This window comes from Impatiens glandulifera, chromosome 8, assembly GCF_907164915.1.
Source record: "Impatiens glandulifera chromosome 8, dImpGla2.1, whole genome shotgun sequence".
In the NCBI taxonomy this organism is placed as follows: domain Eukaryota; kingdom Viridiplantae; phylum Streptophyta; class Magnoliopsida; order Ericales; family Balsaminaceae; genus Impatiens; species Impatiens glandulifera.
In genome coordinates this window covers 23,705,122-23,725,134 of record NC_061869.1, presented here as the reverse complement: position 1 = coordinate 23,725,134, position 20,013 = coordinate 23,705,122, and the positions used below count along the sequence as shown (strand labels likewise).

At 34.2% G+C, this 20,013-nt stretch overlaps 3 protein-coding genes across 3 annotated transcripts; 2 read left to right on the top strand and 1 right to left on the bottom strand.

Moving 5' to 3' along the window:
• The first annotated feature begins 816 nt into the window (after nucleotides 1–816).
• LOC124913198 (uncharacterized protein YGR130C-like) lies at nucleotides 817–2,673 on the top strand. Its single transcript, XM_047453800.1, has 2 exons — nucleotides 817–1,731; nucleotides 1,780–2,673. The coding sequence occupies exons 1-2, from the start codon at nucleotides 817–819 to the stop codon at nucleotides 2,671–2,673; spliced, it is 1,809 nt and encodes a 602-aa protein (XP_047309756.1).
• A 5,414-nt stretch (nucleotides 2,674–8,087) lies between these two features.
• On the top strand, nucleotides 8,088–11,026 carry LOC124912471 (aminoacylase-1). The gene is made up of 4 exons (XM_047453096.1): nucleotides 8,088–8,979; nucleotides 9,052–9,189; nucleotides 10,420–10,659; nucleotides 10,758–11,026. The coding sequence occupies exons 1-4, from the start codon at nucleotides 8,128–8,130 to the stop codon at nucleotides 10,869–10,871; spliced, it is 1,344 nt and encodes a 447-aa protein (XP_047309052.1). The 5' UTR covers nucleotides 8,088–8,127; the 3' UTR covers nucleotides 10,872–11,026.
• Nucleotides 11,027–11,620: 594 nt separating this feature from the next.
• Nucleotides 11,621–17,459, bottom strand: LOC124911876 (CMP-sialic acid transporter 2-like). The gene is made up of 15 exons (XM_047452406.1): nucleotides 17,369–17,459; nucleotides 16,836–16,899; nucleotides 16,703–16,757; nucleotides 16,511–16,622; nucleotides 16,334–16,413; nucleotides 16,134–16,209; nucleotides 15,943–16,043; nucleotides 15,113–15,184; nucleotides 14,148–14,196; nucleotides 14,013–14,054; nucleotides 13,654–13,775; nucleotides 13,471–13,530; nucleotides 12,614–12,662; nucleotides 12,135–12,229; nucleotides 11,621–12,046 (listed from the first exon to the last, which is right to left on the bottom strand). Exons 1-15 carry the CDS (start codon nucleotides 17,393–17,395, stop codon nucleotides 11,995–11,997), a joined length of 1,056 nt encoding a protein of 351 aa, XP_047308362.1. The 5' UTR covers nucleotides 17,396–17,459; the 3' UTR covers nucleotides 11,621–11,994.
• Between the last annotated feature and the right edge of the window lie 2,554 nt (nucleotides 17,460–20,013).

Below are 20,013 nucleotides of genomic sequence, written 5' to 3'. Positions count from 1 at the left end.
TTCTGGTCCATTCTTCGTCCATCAGTCGGAAGTTGAAGAGTTCTTAAGAACGGCAATTCTGACGAAGAGAACCATTTCAAGGTCGTCGATATAACAGAAGAAATCTTTTCGGAAGCTCTCGGTTTGCCGAATACCGGGAAAGATTTCAAAACAAGTTTATCGAAAGCAGAATTTAACGCTGTCCGGCTAGCTATCTCCAGTGATGACACGGATCTGGTGTCTCACTCCAGCCGGAAGAACAAACTCAAGCCAGAGTTCAGGTGGCTGGTGGACATCATATCCAAACCTCTTCAGGGTAAAGGAGAAAACTTTGATAATCTAACAAAGTTGAAGCTGCAAATGTTGATGGCAATTGTCCGCGGTGACAAGATTGACTGGGGAAGCATCACGTTCGAACAATTTTACGAGATGGTGGCTAAAACGAACGGTCGGGTTCAAGCCTATGCCATGCAGATTGGGAAGATTCTGCGTTTTCTTCGCGTCGAAATCGGCGAAGGTCTTTCCTCCTCAAATATTTTAACTTCTGAACATATGAGTAAAAGGACGTTTAAGACGGCCAAGCCGAAAGCTACAAGGGCCAAAATTGCAAAGGAAGCCGGACCGGCTACACCAGTTGGTGAGAGCTCCAAACAAGCCGATCAAAAGGGAAAGGCTAAACAAACCGAGGTCCCGTAGAAAAAGGGAAGGGTAAAGAAATCAGCGAAGAAAAGCAGTAAGAAACCGGAAGATTCCGAGAAAACCCTATATTCGGAACAATCACCCAAACCGACTGATCAGCTACTTTAGTCAATCCCGCTAAACACAGTCCATCCAAACATGGCTGAACCAATTCCATCAAGGCAAACCGAATCCTCGGGGAGCCATGAAACTATGTCCAAGTCAAAGGAGATTCCGGCTATAGAGGTTAGTATTCACTCTCAAAGCTCTAAGTCTCCGACTAAGACTCTTAACGAAGTAATCGACAATATTGGTCTGAGAACCTCGGAGGTAATTGAGAACGTAGTCCAAAATGTCAATCATGAAACTGAAGACGATGTGACGAGTCTTCTCCAAAACACTGATCAGGTTGGAGCAACCGGTCAGACCACAATTAACTTGGCCGAAGAAGCGGTCAACTCTGAAAACATCATTCCTCCGGCGCGGGAAGGAAGTAATGAAGAAAAGCAACCATCCGGTTCGGTGTGGGACAAATCTGTTTCAACCGGATCAAACTCCCAAGCGGCCCAAGATGGGCCATCCAATCCATTTATCACACCTGAAGGTCCATCTCAGGTTTCCAAAGGAAAAGAAGTAATGATCGAAGACACTCCGGTGCAAGAGCTCACACTCGATGCTGAAGTACCCATTTCAGAAGAAGAGGAGGAAGCAATGTTCCAAGAGTTCATTCGAGACATGAATAAGGAGGCTGATGAAATAGCCGCCCCGTATCACCTATGGGTCAGACTACGATGTGAAACAAAGCTCTCCGACATGATCCCCGACTTCAATGGAAACGAATATTGGTTGAAACTTTTGCAGTTAGAACAAGAGGCTCTCAAAATTACAGGTACTGAAGTCATCCAGGCCGCATATGCCAAAACAGAGACGATGGAAGAATACTTCAAGCTAAAGGCGGTAGACGACACATTGAAGAATTCGGATGGAAATGAACTAACTCCGATGGAATTAAAATTGATCAAGCGGTTCCAGGGAGTAAGAGATGATCTCACTAGCAATGTTCATCGGCTAAAGGTAGAATGGAGAGAAAACTGCAAACAGCTTCTTCTACATGCCGATTAGTTTCAAAGCAGACCAATCTTCAAAATCGGAGAATCTTCCAAGTCGGCAGGAAACGGGCAAGAGGGACCTCAACAGCAAAAAACTGAAAACGAGGATAATCGGGGCAAATTCCCATCTCAGACTAATCAGAATCTGGGATTTGAGCAAATAAAGGGGGTTATCATCGATACAATCACCTCCTCCCTTAATGAATACAACATAGCAACGGACGCCAAAAATTCAACCATACAAGCCGATCTAGTCGAAACGGTTTGGGAGTCCATTCACGCTGAAATTGTTGAAACGGTTCAAACATCCATCAAGACAACGATTGATAAGTCAGTTGAAATGGCAACCGCACCGCTTCTCGAGATGATGCAAGCGATGGCAGCTCAGATTAAGGAACTGACTAAGCTGCAAGCGGCTAGAACTCAAGAACAGATTCGATTGGATGCCGAAACAGCTCGCCGAATCCAAACCGAAGAGGAAGACAAAGAACGGTTGAGAAAGGAAACGGAAGATAATGACCTCAAGCTAGCCAAGAAAATCGTTGAGGACGAACAAGCCGCTCAGCCGAAACCCACACCAATACAAGCTCCGCACTCAATGGTAACAAGGATAAGGGGCAAACGAAAGAAAATTACTAACTTGTTAAAACTGGTGGAACAAAGCGGTATTGAATGTTCTCAACCAGTCGGTCAGTCTGAGGAACCTCTTGATGAAGAAAAAGAGGAGGATGTTGAACAATTAAACCGAAGGAAGAAGAAAGCGGTAAAGTCATCAATCGCTTCACCAAGCCTTGGACCGACAATTGATCAAACTCCCGACCACCTAGACCAGCGGGCGGTTTCTTCCGGTTCAACCAACGTAATCCCGGTACATCAAGTGTCTTTACCGGATGGTGCATTGACGTAGACAGAAGAGAAAGAGAATGGCGAGAAGAGGAAGCTAAGCGGAAGGAAAAGGAAAAGGGGGGATCATCCAATCCTTAGCTTATTTTCTTATGAACAACTTACTTATGTTATCTATCAATGTTTTGTTTCAGAACTCAGTTAGTTTTCTTAAGATCACGGATTTATGATTATACTAAACATGTTTTGAAAAACCAACTTGTTTTGAAATTTTTCTTTGAAAAACATCAAAAAGGGAGAAATTATTAAACACATTTTTCAAAACCGGCCATACATTACAAATTTTGAATATTTATTCTAAATAATCAAAAAGGGAGAAATTGTTAGAAAAATAAGTAAGTTAATTTTTAAACTGGTCACACATTATAATTTTTGAATATTTATTCTAAATAATCAAAAAAGGAGAAATTGTTAGAAAAATTAAGTAAGTTAATTTTAAACGGCCAGAGGACTAAATTAATCTTAAATTTCATGTGCAGAAACAGATCAAGCAACCGGCTGAAGAATATATAAAAATTAATCCGGCTCTAGATGATCAAGTCATGATCAAGAGGAACCGGCTTCAACATTTCAACCAAACCGGCTAGCAAAGAAAAGTTCACATTTCAGTCGGACCATATTACGAGAAGATCAACCGGAAACTTCGAAATATAAGATGACGTAATATGACGAAATAGATACTTCTTGGGAAAATGCAAGAAGATAAGATCTGGATCAGAAGCATGCGATAAAAACAATGATGATCTGCTTATTCGAAGATCCGAATCAGACAGCCGGAGGGTGCATGTTTGACACGTGTCCAAAACTGTAAACCACGCACATCATCAATACCTGACCGGTATATGCATGCTTACCAAGTGTTATAAAGATGAAACGTGCACGCAACATCTCTGAACCGGCGTGGTTTCAAACTGACCAATCCTACGGTGAGAGAAGAAGATGATCGTTGGGATGTCATTTACTATAAAAGGAAGACGAATGGTCTTCATTTATAACGGTTCTGAAATATCAAGAGAGAAAAAGAAATCTCACGCGCGAACCTAGATAGCGAATTTCATTTACCGAAAGCATTGTTGTTATATTGTGATATTTGTATTACATCAAGAGGTGAAGTGGTGTAACTGGCGAGTAGCGAGTTAGACTCGTCCGACATTGTGTGAGTGTTGTAACACTCAAAGTTAGTGGAGATCCTTCTCATAATCTGAGAAGGAGTGACGTAGGAGGGTTTGCTCCGAACATTCATAAAAAATTCTTGTCTCGTGTCTTTTTCTAATTTCTTGCTTACTCACTTAAAACCGAACCAATACTAACCGGAATATAATCTTATTCCTTAATCAAAACCGGTCTATTCATAATCCTTAAACTGATTCCTCATAAACATCATCCAAGTCGTGTGTGTTGCTTCAAGCTGAAATAGACATTTCCGCCCTTGAACTCGGTTCAAGAGTCTGTGACAGCTTGCGTAGTGTTAAGAACGGTTGTAGTCTCTAACCGGACTATCACCAATCAGAGCGTGTGTTGTGTTGTAAGTGTTCAACCCTTAGAAACCAGAACCCCGGTCCTCCAAGGGAGATCTCGATCCTAACAGCTTCTGAGAAGTCATCATTTCAAATTTCACTCGTATTGCAAAGAAGAAACAATAACCCATATATGTTTTGCAGATGATCTGTTTTTTGTGGCTTATGCGAATCTTGAATTTGTTAGTATAATCAAAGAAGCTCTAATAATCTTTTCGAGTATTACAGGTTTATACATCAATGAGGACAATAGTCAGGCTTTCTATGTAGGGGTTAATGAAGAAAGGAAGGAAAAAATATTCAATATTATGGGAATCAAGGAAGGTGAACTAGAAGTGAAATACCTTGGAGTACCCATGTCATCAAAACAACTCCGATATAATCACTTCAGACAACTAATAGAAAATGTTAAAATTTTTGTCTTGGGTTAGGCTACAAAAAAATCTCTTATGTAGATAGAATCGAGCTCGTTAAAAAAGTCATTTTTGGATTTATTGGCTACTGGGCACAATAGATAGTCATCCGAAAGAAAGTAATGGTTGAACTCGATAGAATCATAAGAGATTACATGTGGGGAACACAAGGCAGAGGAGGCAAAAAATTCAAATGGGAGAATGTTTTCACTCCCATAGAAGAAAGCAGGCTAGGAATAAAAAGTTGTGTTGAATGGAACAAAGCCATCACCATTAGAAGCTTATGGGAGTAGGAGTACAAAACAGACTCCATGTGGGTCAAATGAGTGCATACAAGATTTATGAAAGAAGAGCAGAGTATCTGGACACGAAGCATCAATGAAAGAATGGCATGGTCTTTGAAGAAGATCCTAAAAACAAGAAAAGATGTCTTTCAAATGGTGCAAACCACAATTGGAAATGAAAGAGTGTACTATTCTGGTATGATCCTTGAATAGATAATATTCAGATTATATTCAAAGAAAAAATGCAAGGAAGCAAAGTTAGAAGAGAATGCATCAAGTACTCATTTAGAGACATCTATGAAGGTAAATGTGATTCACTTCTGAGGCATATTCCAGAAGGTGATAGAATCCTAAACCTTATGATGCAAAAACAACTCAATGAAAGAAATGATGAAATATGCTGGAAAACAGAAAGCAACGAAAAGTTCATTACAGGAAATGCATGAGAAATGGTTAGAACAAGAGGACATGAGGTAGATTGGAATAATGTGGTATGGTCTCCAAAGATTATTCCTCATCACCAATTTATTCTCTAGATGGTATACATGAAAATGTTGACAACAAAAGACATAATTCGAAAATACACAAACATTCATGATATCAACTGTGTATTATGTTTGAGAGTTGAGGAAAGTATAAACTATTTATTTGGGAAATGCTCTTTTGTAATATAAATTTGGAGGAGGTATGCTGCAAACATTAACATCATCAACTTTATAGGAACATGGGAAGAAATCCAATAGTGGATGAAGAATAAAGCAAAAGAAAGATCATTTTAAGTATGTTGAAATCCTACTTTGGAGCAGTAATCTATAATATCTAGAAAAAAGAAATTCAAGAACTCGTAATAGAAGAAATAGAACCGCTGAAGATATTTGGGGATATATAACTTCAGATAGAAATATACTCATTCAATTTTGGAGAGGAATCGAAAGGAATGAAGAGAATAGAAATCTCTACTAGATATGGGATATTTCGTTTGAGAAAGTCACAAGTAGAATCAAAATAAAAACGCTATAAGCGCTAATTGATTGTTGATGTTATCTGTAATTCAATTTTTGTTTTATTGTCAAATCTAGAAATTGTCTAAATCAGATGTTACTTTTGTATTTTTTTTCCCTGTTTTGGGTTTTTTTTTTAATGAAATAGCCCTAAGGTTTTTTAAAAAAACAAATTAAGGTTAATAATACATAATTGAAAGATAATTTATATATATATATATATATATATATATATATATATATATATATATATATATATATATATATATATATATATATATATATATATATATATATATATATGGGTGAGAGATATTTTAATAATATATTTTATTTTTATTTTTTAGTATTAAAATTATTAATTATATATATATAAAAATTAAAAAAGATATAATAAATATTTATTATTTTAATTTATAATATATATATATATATGAATTAGAAAAGGAATTTAAAGATGTATTTTAAGTTTTAAAGTAGAAATTAAAAAGACTGAAATAAAAAAAATAAAAAAGTATTTGTTAAAATAAAAATAAAAATTTTAACTAAAATAATTAAATTATTTAAATTAAAAATTTTAAAAATATATTTAATTAAATATGTTAAGTTTTAATTTATTAAAAAATATATTTGAGACTTATTTATTATTATAAAAAAAACAAATTAAGACACTTGAAAAAATAATTTTATTTTTATATTTTTATTTAATTATTTATATAAATATATATTAATTTTAAATAGTTTTTAATAATTTATTATTAATAAAACAAATCAAACACGTTGTATATGATATTTTTTTATTAGCACATTTTTTTATTTAATTATTATATTAATTTAATTATTTTTTAATATTTGTCCAATTATATATTATAATAATTTCTAATTTTAAAAAATAAATTAAGACACTACATACAATAATTTTATTAACAAGTCATTTTTTTAAAATTATATATATATATATATTAATTTTAAATATTCTTTATATTTGTCCAATTATCTATTATATTAATTTATTTATTTTTAAATAATTTATTTTATTTATTTTATTTATTTTTCTATATTTTATAAATATCCATCATCACTAAATTTAGTTATTAAATAATCAAAATTATTATAAATATAAAAAATATAAAAAACTTAAATGAATTTATTAGATAATTTTTTTATATTTTTATTTTTCAAATAAGTATATAATAAAAAGGAATATTAGACTCAATTAAAATTTTATATAATTTGATTTGTAATTTAATCCAAAATTTAATGTTTGATAATTTATGTTTTCTAAACTTTTTTTTATATATATAATGAATGTTATCAATTTATATGATTGATATGTATTTTTTTATATATATAATGAATGTTATTAATTTATATGATTGATAGGTATGTATTGCATTTTTTAGATATTTTTCAAATTATATAATAATTTATAAATTTAAAAATTTTATCAATTAAAACTAATTCGAATATTTATATAATATTATTTTTATTTAAAATATGTATATATAAATAATATTTTTTTATATCTTTACTGTACAAATGCATAAATCATATCTATTATCATTATTCTTTAATAACAAACCTTTATTTTTTTTATTTGGACACAAAATTTGTTAATAAAAATAATTTCTAAATCAAATATTAGAAACACACCTTGTTTGAAAAATATACGATTAATCAACAATTTCAAAAAAAAAAAATATATATAATAAAAGATAAATTTAAAATAATATAATATTTTAAAATTAGCTAAATATACATAAAGACATCATATATATTACTCTTATTTTTTTTTCATAAATAATAAATATTGTATTCAAATCACTATGGATAATTACAAGGATAATTGATTTGAGTTTGAGAGATTAATGGGTTACAAAAAACAAGGCTATAATTATGTGAATTAAATATGTGGCCTCTGTTACTTTGTTAGCTTCTCTTCCTCTTCCGATAATAAACTTAGACTAAGCAAATTTTTATTTTTTTCATTTTTTTTTTCACAAGTTTGTTTGATATCATCTAATCATATCATTAAAAAAAATATTTAAACACTTCATTTTTTAAAATATATATATTAAAATATTCTGAATATCAAACAAGTAAATGATTATGTTTGACTGGGTGATGTATAAGAAATGATTATCCTATAAATATTTTATATTTAAAAAAGGAAGAAAATCTATATAAAGCAGTTAACATTTGAGAAAAAAAGAAACACTAATTTTATTGTATTGAATTCGGGAATGGCAGTGATGAGTAATCTTTCCCATCTTTTCCTTCTCACTCTTATCGTCTTCTTCTTCAACCTTTCGCCATCATTTTCTTCATCATCATCGGAAGTTCTATCCAGATTTCAACAATATTTGCGGATAAACACCGCCCAACCCAATCCAGATTACTTTGAAGCTGCCAAATTCATCATCTCCGATGCAAATTCAATCTCTCTACAATCCCAAACCATTGAATTCGTCTCAGGTAAACCTGTCGTCATCCTCAAATGGACTGGAAAAGATCCGAATCTTCCTTCCATTCTCCTCAATTCCCATACAGACGTCGTTCCCTCAGAAGCATCAAAATGGATTCATCCTCCTTTAGGAGCTCACATCGATTCCGATGGCCGAATCTACGCTAGAGGATCGCAGGACATGAAGTGCGTTGGTATGCAGTATATGGAAGCGATTCGAAAAATGAAGAATCGTGGATTCGAGCCTCTCCGAACTATATACTTATCTTTCGTACCTGATGAGGAGACTGGCGGACATGAAGGCGCTGCGAAATTTGCAATATCAGATGTTTTCAAGGAAATGAATGTTGGAATCGTTCTTGATGAAGGTCTTGCTTCACCTGGCGAAAACTATAGAGCTTTCTATGGCGAGAGATGCCCTTGGTGGACGGTTATTAAAGCTGTTGGTGCTCCTGGTCATGGAGCGAAGCTTTTTGATAACTCTGCTATGGAGAATTTGTTGAAGAGTGTTGAGAGTGTGAGGAGATTCAGAACTTCGCAGTTTGATTTGGTGAAATCTGGTTTGAGAGAAGAAGGCGATGTCATATCAGTGAATATGGCGTTCCTGAAAGCTGGGACTTCTTCTCCCACTGTAAGATCTCAATGGTTTAGTATTATCATCTGATTCTTAATCATTCTGATCTTATATTTGTTTCCATTTTAGGGTTTTGTGATGAATCTTCAGCCATCTGAGGCCGAAGCTGGGTTTGATGTTAGGATACCACCAACTGCTGATCCAGTTTCTGTTGAGAGACGAATTGCAGAGGAATGGGCGCCAGTTTCCAGGAACATGACATATTCGGTAATGATAAACACTTTTAGTTCTTTCATTACTTATGATCTTTAGATGGGTTAGTAAGAACAACATAGAGTGTCTCTAAAAGTATGAGTTTTGATGAGGTTTAGGAAGGTTAAAGAAGTAATGATAATTAGGGTTCTTAAGCAATTTTTACATAGAAATGCACAAATTTGAAGTGGGTTTGAGAAAATGTTAACTTCTAATCATTTTAGGGTTTGGTTTAGACTAGTTCGATTGAATTAAGAAGGTTTCAATTACACTCTTAATGAAAATGCACTTGAAACAAATTTTCACCCATCTCCTCTTAAGTTTATACAACTAATTAAACACAATAATATGAAAACAAAGATTGGAATCAAGAAAGACTATTTGGAAACTAATATTTGATCATAATCATGGTTTTTTTGAAAAATCACCAAAGTTAATAAGAATTTATAGGGATTAAGACTATATTATTCTTTTGGATCCTGATTCATATTGCTTTTTGTGACCCGGGTTTATTTTCGGGGTGGTTAGCATGACCCCAAAATGATCAATGTTATAGTTGTTTCTTCGTATGTTATTTTCAAGATCATAATCAAATTACAGCGGAATGTCTGCTTCATTTGGTATAAAGAATTTTGTTTTGATTATGTTTGGCTATTTATTTATTAGATTTAGATCATTGCGAATTTGGACAAAAATAACAGATCTTTTTATATCATGATTAACATGAATAAATTTGATACCCAAATTGACCATATTCATTAAATCAATGTTCATTCGTTGATTTGGAATTATCCTTTAAAGAGATGATTTTTGTGACACTAGATGACTTGGGTTGGGTGACCAAACTTTCTTTTCTTGCACTTTTTCAATCTCCACATGTGATTTGGAATTTTTTGTTTTTTTCTTTTTGTTGTACTTTTACAAATATCTTTTTTCTAATGATTAAGTGTGAAGACTCGAACTATGACATTGAGAACATGAATTTTTGTTCTTCTATCAATGAGTTATAAGTCTCCAAATTCTTATGTTTGAAAATTTTATAATAATGTAATTCTGAAGTATGAATAATAAAATTAAAACTTACAAAAATCATATGCATTCGATTCCATTGGAACTATAATTATATTTCTTTATTTCAGGAAACAAACAAATGATTTAGAATTGCACTCCCAACCAAAAATCTTCCCAAAACAAACATAGGCTTAATTCCATTCATTGTTCTAATAATGCATGAACATGTTGCAGTTCAAGCAAAAAGTGTCTGTTCATGACAAATTTGGGAAGCCAGCTATCACAGCTACTGACAGTTCAAATCCATGGTGGGGCTTGTTTGAAGAAGCTGTGAAGAAAGCTGGTGGAAAACTAGGAAAACCCGAGATTTTTCCTGCCTCCACAGATTCTCGCTACTTTCGGGAGCTTGGCATACCTGCTATTGGATTTTCTCCTATGGCAAACACTCCCATTCTCCTTCATGATCACAATGAGGTCAAACTCCTCGTCTTTTTACGCTTTTTCGTTTCATATTATTGCATTGTTTTGTTAATGTTTGTCAAAATCACAATGATCGTGCCGTGGTTTTGCAGTTCTTAAGCAAGGACGAGTATTTGAAAGGCATAGATGTTTACGTCTCAATAATTGAAGCCTATGCATCATTCCGTGGAACATCATCTCAAGGTTCGACAAGAGAGGAATTGTAAACATTTCTGCTGTTTTTTGGAGAAATTGTTTTAGAGATGAATGTTTTTCTTCTTTAGGCTGTTAAATTGGCTATGGATGAACTTTATTTATTTACTTTTGAATAATGTTTCTTTAGGGAAAAGACTTGTTCATATCTATGTCATAAATTGTTTTTACAATTTATTTTAATAGAGTTGAATTTTGTTGGTACTTTAATCAATATCTTAGTTATTAAGGGTGACTCTTATTATTTTAGTCGTCGTATAATAATTTTTTTTTTTTGGATATCTAACTCTTTATATTTTAATATATTTGTAAATTAATTTTAAAACAATTAATCATATAAAATCAACTAAAAATGCAAACATAACAAAGTTTTGATTGAATTACAAAATTGTTACACTTGTGATTAAAAATTTCTTTTTAACACAATTTTAATTAATATATCTTCAATGTGAATAAAATTATTTGGCATATTTGAAAAGATCATATATCCTATTAATATATATCAATTTTTATTTTTCAGAAACACTTTAATTCTGAGCTAAATTTGCACAAAATGAACTAACTTTTGATTTTAACTCTTGCAATAATCCAATGAAATCGTAATTAAAAAAAAAACATAAGTTTTCAAATAGACTCAATATAACTTATAGCAGTTGGGTGGTATGAAAAACATGAATCTGGAACTGAATTTGAACAAATGAACTAATTTTCAATTTTAAGTCTTACGGTTTTCCATTGAGATCGTAATTTCGGCAAAAATATAAGTTTCCAAATAGACTCAAACATAATTCATACCATTTTTTTCAATTCTTAATGATTGTACTACTATTTATATCTTAAAGCATTTCTATTCATTATAAACAATGACTAGTAATATCAACCTAGAATTGGTTAGTAGGAGAAAAATGCACAAATCTCACATGCAGTTCAAGGCAAGACATTACCCATTTCCTTCACCATTTTTTGGCCATGTACAGACCAGACCGACTCACCAGCTCCAAAGCCATGTTCACTTCGAAATGAATAATCGAAAAATCGCAGTTTCTGTGAGCCGATAAAATATAAATGATGCTAAAAATCGCCTAAAAATCTGACATGCTTATATCTGGTCCTTCTACAGAGTCAATGACCATTCCTCTATCTTTGAACTTTTCCAACCGAGTGCAAGTATATTGAGACTGATAGAACACTGTTCAGAAAACAGATGACAAAGAACATTCAGTAAAAAAGTAAAAAATTATTAGCATAAAGAGAAGAAGAAGAAGATGAAGAATTACATGGATCCGAGGAAGAAAGCAAGTGATAGATGAAAACCAAATAAGAACACAGAAACCACTGCTGTCAGAAGCATCGCCACTGATGTCGAATACACCTGCAATTAATTCAAGAGCCAAAAGTTGCATATTTAGTGGATTTACGGCCTTTAGGTTGTTTTTACTCAAATAGCCCAGTTTTCCATAACCCCACTGGAATTCAAATAAGGGTAACACTCTTACTACTTCAATTACTACCTAATGAATTTGAATATTACTCATTATCGGTAATAGTTAATACCTTCACAATATTTATTGAAAAAATGATCCAAATAACTCACTTTTCCCTAACCCCAAACGTACAAGATTATTTAATTGGATTTAGCGAGGTGTTTTCAGTGAAATCGTAGTTGAGACCTCGACTTCTAAAGTTCAACACTTTTACCACTTGAGTTATACCCAATGAATTTGAATAATACTAGGTTATAGGTAATAGCTAATACCTTGACAATATTGTCTGCATACTTCATGACCATGGAAACGGCAATTCCACTGCGTTATTTTACCAACAAATTAGTTATCGGGTGAAAGAAAACATGATAATTGTCAGGCAATACAATATTGAACATTCTACTCACTATTATTACTTATGAAGGGAACAAAGGGATAGGCTAGAAAGAAAATTAAATAAGTAAGTTTATTATGTATCTAGTTTTGCCTCAGATTTTTAGGAAGGGTTATATGAGGCAACAACTATACATTATGTTAGAATGTTATTAGACACTTTTTAGCTATGAAAGTTATCCATAGTTTATTAGACAACAAAACCCTACCTAAAACCTCTAAAACGTTAAGGCCTTGTTTGATGAATGTTTATTTGGATCCTCTTATATTGCATCATCAACCAAATCATTCAAATTATACACTAAAATACTCTTATTTTATTTTTATAATAATTTAAAATATTAAATACGGTCATTTAATCCAAATATCCACTTTTCATCAAACAGGATTTTATAAAATAAAAAATAAAACCTACATCAAACAAGGTCTAAGAAAGCTAGGGGCCTATAGTTCCAACGTGGTTTGGATTTGAAATAAACTGCCCTGAGTGCTAGTTTTCTCATTCTCTTGATAGACCAATAAGAAACATAAGGGTACACTATTTGGAAGTAAATACATGAGCAAGACTACACAATTCAACATGGCCTCCTAATGAATGGTACATGTTTAAAACGTGGTATAGACATTGTTTGTATTATTAGAAGTCGCATTCGCGATAATTCTATTGAATACAAACTTTTAACATTTAAAAGAAAACATGAGCAAACTTTGATGATATAGTCCCAAATTTATTTACCTTAGCGCATGGTTAAGAATCATCAGAGTTGTTATCAGTGAGTATCCATGGAAGAATCCCCTGTAAAACAAGTTTTCAAACGATAATATATATGATAAAGAAACGTCATAATGAAAGCTGTATGAAGTATGTATGGAAGACAATGTAAAGGATTTTAAAAGACAAAGGGACCCGTGAAATTACTTGTTCACCACAGCATCGAAATCTTGGACTACAATTGCAATTGCATTGAAGCCCATCCCAAATATATACAGCCAGAAATTCTGCACATTTATGTTCCTTGAAGGGCGCTTTTTGATTATGGCCTATAAAAAGTATATAAAATGTCAGGAAAAGAGGTCCTTTACTTCTTTGAGGAATTCATTAAGTAGGATGATGCAGGCCTATTTGGAAACAATATTTTTTCTGTCAGATATCTCAAGTTTGAGAAGAAAACTTATCCAGAAATTAATTGGCGATTTCTCATCTGGATTCAGATTTTGAACCAAAAAAGTGCTTCTAAATGGGCTTAAGGCTGTTATGATTTGCATATAATAATTTACCTCAGTATAAACTCCTGCAAAACCACTTAGGAGTGCCATGACCTACATAAAGTTATCAAATGTTTAATACTAAGTATCAAATGCCAAAAAAATAAACATTTTCAGTCCATTGAGAAAATAAGGGCCAGAACTCACAATGGCCATCACCCAACCTTGCAAAGGAGTCTGAAGTACCCGATCAGATCTGCATAAAATCATTTGTAGGAGATATGGAATGAGTATGGCTATCTTTCTTTCATCACTTTTCCATGCAGAACATTAATCCAATATACACTTAACTTCCCATTTAATTTAATGCTATACATGATCGACTGAGAACATAGTCCAAGACATTTGACAGGTTGAGGTAATTCTTGTTTTGGTGATGACTTGGAATAATATAGTTTAACTAACAAACTTCTTATTCACGATAATCAAATTTATTAGAGAAACCATCATCCTGGAACGGTAGTAGTAGGATAAATTAGTAGTATAAGGATACTATAGTAATTAGTAGTAGTATAGGGATAGTATGGTAATTAGTAATCGTATAAGAGTAGTATCAAGTATGGTTATTGGTAGTAGAACCATTACTAGTAGTATAAGGGTAGTATGGTAATGAGTTGAATAAGTTAGAAGGTTAGTAGCTTATAAATAGTACACAATATGTATTATTTGGAGTAATATATGAAATAGCATTGAATCTGGTTTATCTCCTCTAAAGCCTAAAGTCATTCTCGTCTCATCTAAATTTCCATCTGCAAATCCTAGATCTCTAGGCTGGTGCGTTTCAGGTGTTTGCATTGTCTTTGGACTAAACCGAATTAGCAGCAACCTGATGCTAAATGCAGATCAAGACTCGAGTATGAGGATGTTGCTAGAAAGTATGACCAATTGTTATAATTAAACATACTGTCAAAAGAAGACAGATAGTTCTGAGCATCCCAAGAAAGTATAAGCAAAAACCATCACCAAATTACAGTATCTGGAAATGATGGCTGAAATGAAATTTGTATATTTTTCTGGCTTCACATAAAAATAAAAGTACAAGGAAGATACTTAGGTTTACATGAAAATGGAGAGCAAAGGTCTCATTCAATAGAAGATAAAAATGAACCTACGTGGGATTAAGTTGTGCAGTGGTGCACCCTGCACATAATAATATGAATGCGGCCCACTGAATTTCACTCAACCTGAAACAAAGATTAACTCAATAATGAAGCTTGAAATTGTAGAATTTAGCATTTTTGGGAAAGGAAACTTATTCAAGAAATAAAGAGAACTCGCAAAAATCAATATCAGTAACTAATGTGTCATCAATAGTCTATCATTAGCGAAGAAAGTGACCCTCCTCGTTTTATGTGACACGCACATGTTATTTCTTCTGTCCGCTTTCATGTTATCAATTAAAATCAAGTCAACTTCTGTTAACAATCAAATCAATAAGTTTAGACATGAACCATGACAAATTAATTGTTCAATAGTTTTTATAAGGAGATGCAAAAATTGTATAGAGAAGATTTAAGAACTCAACAGAGTTAACTAGGAAATGACATAGGGAATAATTTTAGTTGTTTTAAAAGTAGAGGAAGCAAAACAAACTCGACACAAGTTGTGAAAACAGAACGAGCCTTTTATGTAAATTCAAGAAGTAAAATGAACATCTATCCAAAAGAATTGAAGGACCTTTTATCATCCTTGTTGTATAATGGCTGAACCTAATATGTATTTGTATTTCAATGTGCATGACCATGAGTAAAAGTTGGAGGCCTAACGCCTAACGCATGAAAGTCAACCTAATGCAAGTTTATTTATCATGATATGTGAAATTAAATGATTGTTAACAGTCAATGACATTAGGAGTAGGGAAGTTTCTAGAATGCCGAAAAGAAAGTATAGTAAATGTTTGTTCATAGCAGATAAAACAAGATACAGTAAATCAAGGGCTTACTTCTTCTTCAGAATAATGCGATACAGCACACCAGTGCTAATGATATTCAGGTTCTTGAGTATTTGATATCCTGGAGCATCCACATATGCAAATATGTAATACTGCCACATAATGACCAATTTCATAAACAAATAAGTCTCGTTTCCTTTTGTATTGAAAAGGAGGGGAAAGAGTTGAAGAAGTAAGTTTACTTGAAGCAAATTCTTGATGAGGTAAAGTGCTGCAGGTACAGGGTAAACACTAACTTCTTCCCAGGTTGTACTTAACCTAATTTTAAATGAGGAAAGAATAAAATAGTTCTTCAAACTTAAAGAAAATGCTAGATATATAAGATGCTGAATTATCTCCTACAAGGATGGAGAGATGGTTGGAGGTTTAAGAGAAAAGGAACCTGTTATCATCTGTAATACCATCATTACTCCAGATCCTTACTAGTGCTGCCAGTGAAAGAGCACATTTCAAAGCTTCAACCTAATTATAAACAAAGGAACTTATTTCGCAGACACTTATATAGAAAACAATAATGTTTCATGGTAACTGTAACCAGAGATTTCAGAATTTGTCCTACCAAGAAGTTTGCTGTGGTGACACTATACTCGTACTTTCCAGCCCTTTTGGACCAGACAATTAATATTGCTTGGGAGCTTGTAAGAAAAGTTAAGGCAATGGTAACAATTGACCTGGAAACAATTAGAGAAACAAAGTGTAAACACATAAGAACTTGTTATTTCGCTCAAAACATAAAGTCAGGGATTACTACTTGCGCTTCCACTTATTTCTTCCGATTGGACTTCCACCAAAGGCGGACAAGGTTCCTGCTAATCCACAAGATTGTTATAATGGATCAAACCATGTTGCCAAAAATGTATGAGCATTAAGGATAAATGAGAAACCAGAAGGATATTTTGGTGGCGAGCTTTCCACATCGCCTGCAATTGTATCACCCCCATCTTTATCCTGCAAATCTCATACAAAGTTGGAAAATTAAGCTACAATGTTTTGAACTCCCTAAATAAGACAAATACTAGAAAAAATAATTCATATTGCCCCTTCACAAGACAAATCACTGTGAATAGAAATAGCCATGACAGTAAATGAAAGATCTTTTTAGAGAAGAATCAAGCAAGCAAGCAAGCAAACAAACTGCATTCAAATCCAAACTAAAGCGGTAGCCAAAATTCATTACGAGCTCTGATAATGCGTATAAGTTTTAGAAGTGTGAATAGAAATCGCGATGACAGTAAATGCATAGTAAGCTGGAAATCAAAAGGATTCAGTTGTGGACGCGTGCAAGAGCAAAAGCAACTTAACTGGATCATTTCACACTGAGAAAGAGGGGGAAATCGAATAAATAGTAGATTGAAGAACTTAGAAGAGAAGAAGTGATGCTAAATTGACGACTACTTTGTAGAGAAATTTGGCGAACCTCATCCTTGATTTTCCGATACTCCATTGTTTAGCTCCACCGGCTACAGAAAAATCATTCAATTTCTTTTCAGATCCAATCAAATATAAAGACTTCAGTTTTGAAGGGGTGACAACGAGGGAAATTTGAGGAAATGACCCCAAAATAAGGCCAAATAGCCGATGGTGCGGGCCCATGATTTTTATAGCGCTGGTGACCCCAAACAATTTTCTGCCGAAAATACCCCCGTTGCGTCACGCACCCTCCCGTTGCGTGACGCATCTGAGGGCATTGTGAAAAGTCCACAATGCCCTTCCTATATAATAAAAAAAATGTCAGTTCTTTTCATTCTTTCTTTCTTCTTCCCTTTCTTCACTTCACTTCTCCTCCTTCTCTCTAAAAAACCCAACCACCGACCGACGAAGACGACACGGCGGAATCCTCTCTTCCTTCACAATGTCTCTTTCTGCTGCTACATGTATTCTTCTCCTTCTTCATTTATCTCTTGGATTGCATTGTTTGTTAGGGTGTAGTGATTAGGGAATGAATAGGTGGAATGCCACCGTCGCGGCGGAAACTGGGTGCGTCACGCAGTTGCGTCACGTAGTTGCGTAACGCAGTTGCGTCACGTAGTTGCGTTACGCAGATGCGTAACGCACCCCATACACTTTACTTGCATTTCATTGTTACGGTGTCTCTCGATTGATACTATCATTTTTTCAATTGCAGCTGAAGTATTTGCTGACGTATTTGTTGTGTACAATGGAGAGTGACAAACTGCAGCCAATGGTACCAGGTCTTTCTCTGCACAATCATGCAAAACCATGGATATACCTCAATGTACTACATTTGCTCAATTAGTTGATACAATCTATGAGACGATTAACGTGCAAAAGTCTGCATATGATTTAGTGATTAAAGTCATGTATGATCCTTCTGCAAAACTTCCCCCTGTTGTTATTGAGGGAGATAAAGATGTGGGCATGTATTTATCACGGTTGATATCGGGTCGAAGTTCGTCATCTTCGTCACCACTTTGTGTCTCATTAGTAGAGAAGTACCCAAGTCAAGATACTACACTACCAATTATTACTCAAAAAAGTATACCCGGCGTTGTTTCTCGAGTTGTTTCTCAACAGATTTTATTTGAAAGTGATAATGAAGGAGGAGGAGAAGAAGATGAACGAGCTCATCATGAACTGATTAATCATGAACGCGTTATTGACTTTAATTATGAACGGGTTAGTGATTTCCAAGCTACTACTAGTCCTGCATCAGTAGTTGCACGCACGCCGCACCGGTCAATACCTACACCAATGGGTACACCATCTAGTGCAAGAGCAATGGGTACACCATCTAGTGCAAGAGCGTCAATGGGTACACCATCTAGTGCAAGAGCGTCAATGGGTACACCATCGACAGACCCTACAGACGTATCACCGACAGACCCTTCATTTGCATTGGCGTTAACTAGTGAAACCGTATTGGAAGTCGGTACGTTATTTAATACTAAAAAAGAACTTCAACTGACGCTATATAAATATGCGATGACTTATCATTTTGAATTCAAAGTGAAAAAGTCTCGAAAACATCTTTGGTATGTGAAATGTATGGATGAGACATGCAAGTGGAGCTTACGTGCTGTGAAAGGTAAGTTTTCCGAGATGTTTGAGATTCGGAAATTCAATCGACAACACTCATGCTCAGTTTTGTCGAGGCCGGAAAAAAAATGCAAACACCGGCATGGGTTATTGGGCAGTGCATGAAGGGTAAGTACATGGACCATCACCATAACCACTTGCCTAAAAAAATAATTGAAGACATGCAGTCAGATTATGGGATGTTTTTGACTTATAATAAGGCTTGGAGGGCAAGGGAAACGGCTTTAACGGCGGTGCGAGGAACGGTAGAGGATTCCTATGGAAAATTGCCTTTATACCTATACATGTTGGAGAAGAATAATCCGGGTACCATAACAGATATTCAGACAGACGAGCACGGGCACTTCAAATATATGTTCATGTCTCTAGGCCTCTCAATTAGGGGTTTCAAAGCATTCTGTCGTCCCGTATTGTGTGTTGATGCAAGTTTTCTCAAGCACAAGGTGGGAGGTCAACTATTGGTGGCTGTTGCATTGGATGCCAATGAGCAACTGTATCCTGTTGCATTCGGCGTTGTTGATTCAGAGAATAATAACTCGTGGACTTATTTCATGCAAAAACTTAGAGAAGCAATTGGATTAGTTGATGATCTCGTCTTCGTATCCGATAGACACCCAAGTATAGCCAATGCCTTGTGTGCTGTTTTTCCAGAAGCAGACCACGGTGCGTGCACATATCACATAAAGATGAATATTAATGCCAAATTCAAAACTGATAATTGTCATGTCGAGTTTGATTTGGCTTCTCGTGCGTACACTATCCCCCAATTTAATCGGTTTTTTGACAAGATCAGGGTTAAAGATCATAGGATTGCTGCCTATTTGGAAGAGATTGGGTTTCAAAGATGGAGTAGAGCATATTTCCCCGGTAAGCGATACAATCAACTCACAAGCAATTATGCAGAGAGTTTGAATAGTCAGTGCAGGGAAGCCAGAAAGTATCCAATTTCAGCAATGCTTGAGTCTTTAAGAACAACATTACAAGGGTGGTTTAATGATAGAAGAG

Coding starts and splice junctions, on each gene's coding strand:
- LOC124911876 (XM_047452406.1), bottom strand. CDS start 17,395: ATGGAGTATCGGAAAATCAAGGATGAG. Junction 16,210..16,333: donor GGTATTACAGATGATAACAG/GTTCCTTTTCTC, acceptor ATTTAAAATTAG/GTTAAGTACAACCTGGGAAG. Junction 12,663..13,470: donor ATTCTTAACCATGCGCTAAG/GTAAATAAATTT, acceptor AAAATAACGCAG/TGGAATTGCCGTTTCCATGG.
- LOC124913198 (XM_047453800.1), top strand. CDS start 817: ATGGCTGAACCAATTCCATCAAGGCAAACCGAATCCTCGGGGAGCCAT. Junction 1,732..1,779: donor GCAATGTTCATCGGCTAAAG/GTAGAATGGAGA, acceptor CATGCCGATTAG/TTTCAAAGCAGACCAATCTT.
- LOC124912471 (XM_047453096.1), top strand. CDS start 8,128: ATGGCAGTGATGAGTAATCTTTCCCATCTTTTCCTTCTCACTCTTATC. Junction 9,190..10,419: donor CCAGGAACATGACATATTCG/GTAATGATAAAC, acceptor AACATGTTGCAG/TTCAAGCAAAAAGTGTCTGT. Junction 10,660..10,757: donor TCCTTCATGATCACAATGAG/GTCAAACTCCTC, acceptor GTGGTTTTGCAG/TTCTTAAGCAAGGACGAGTA.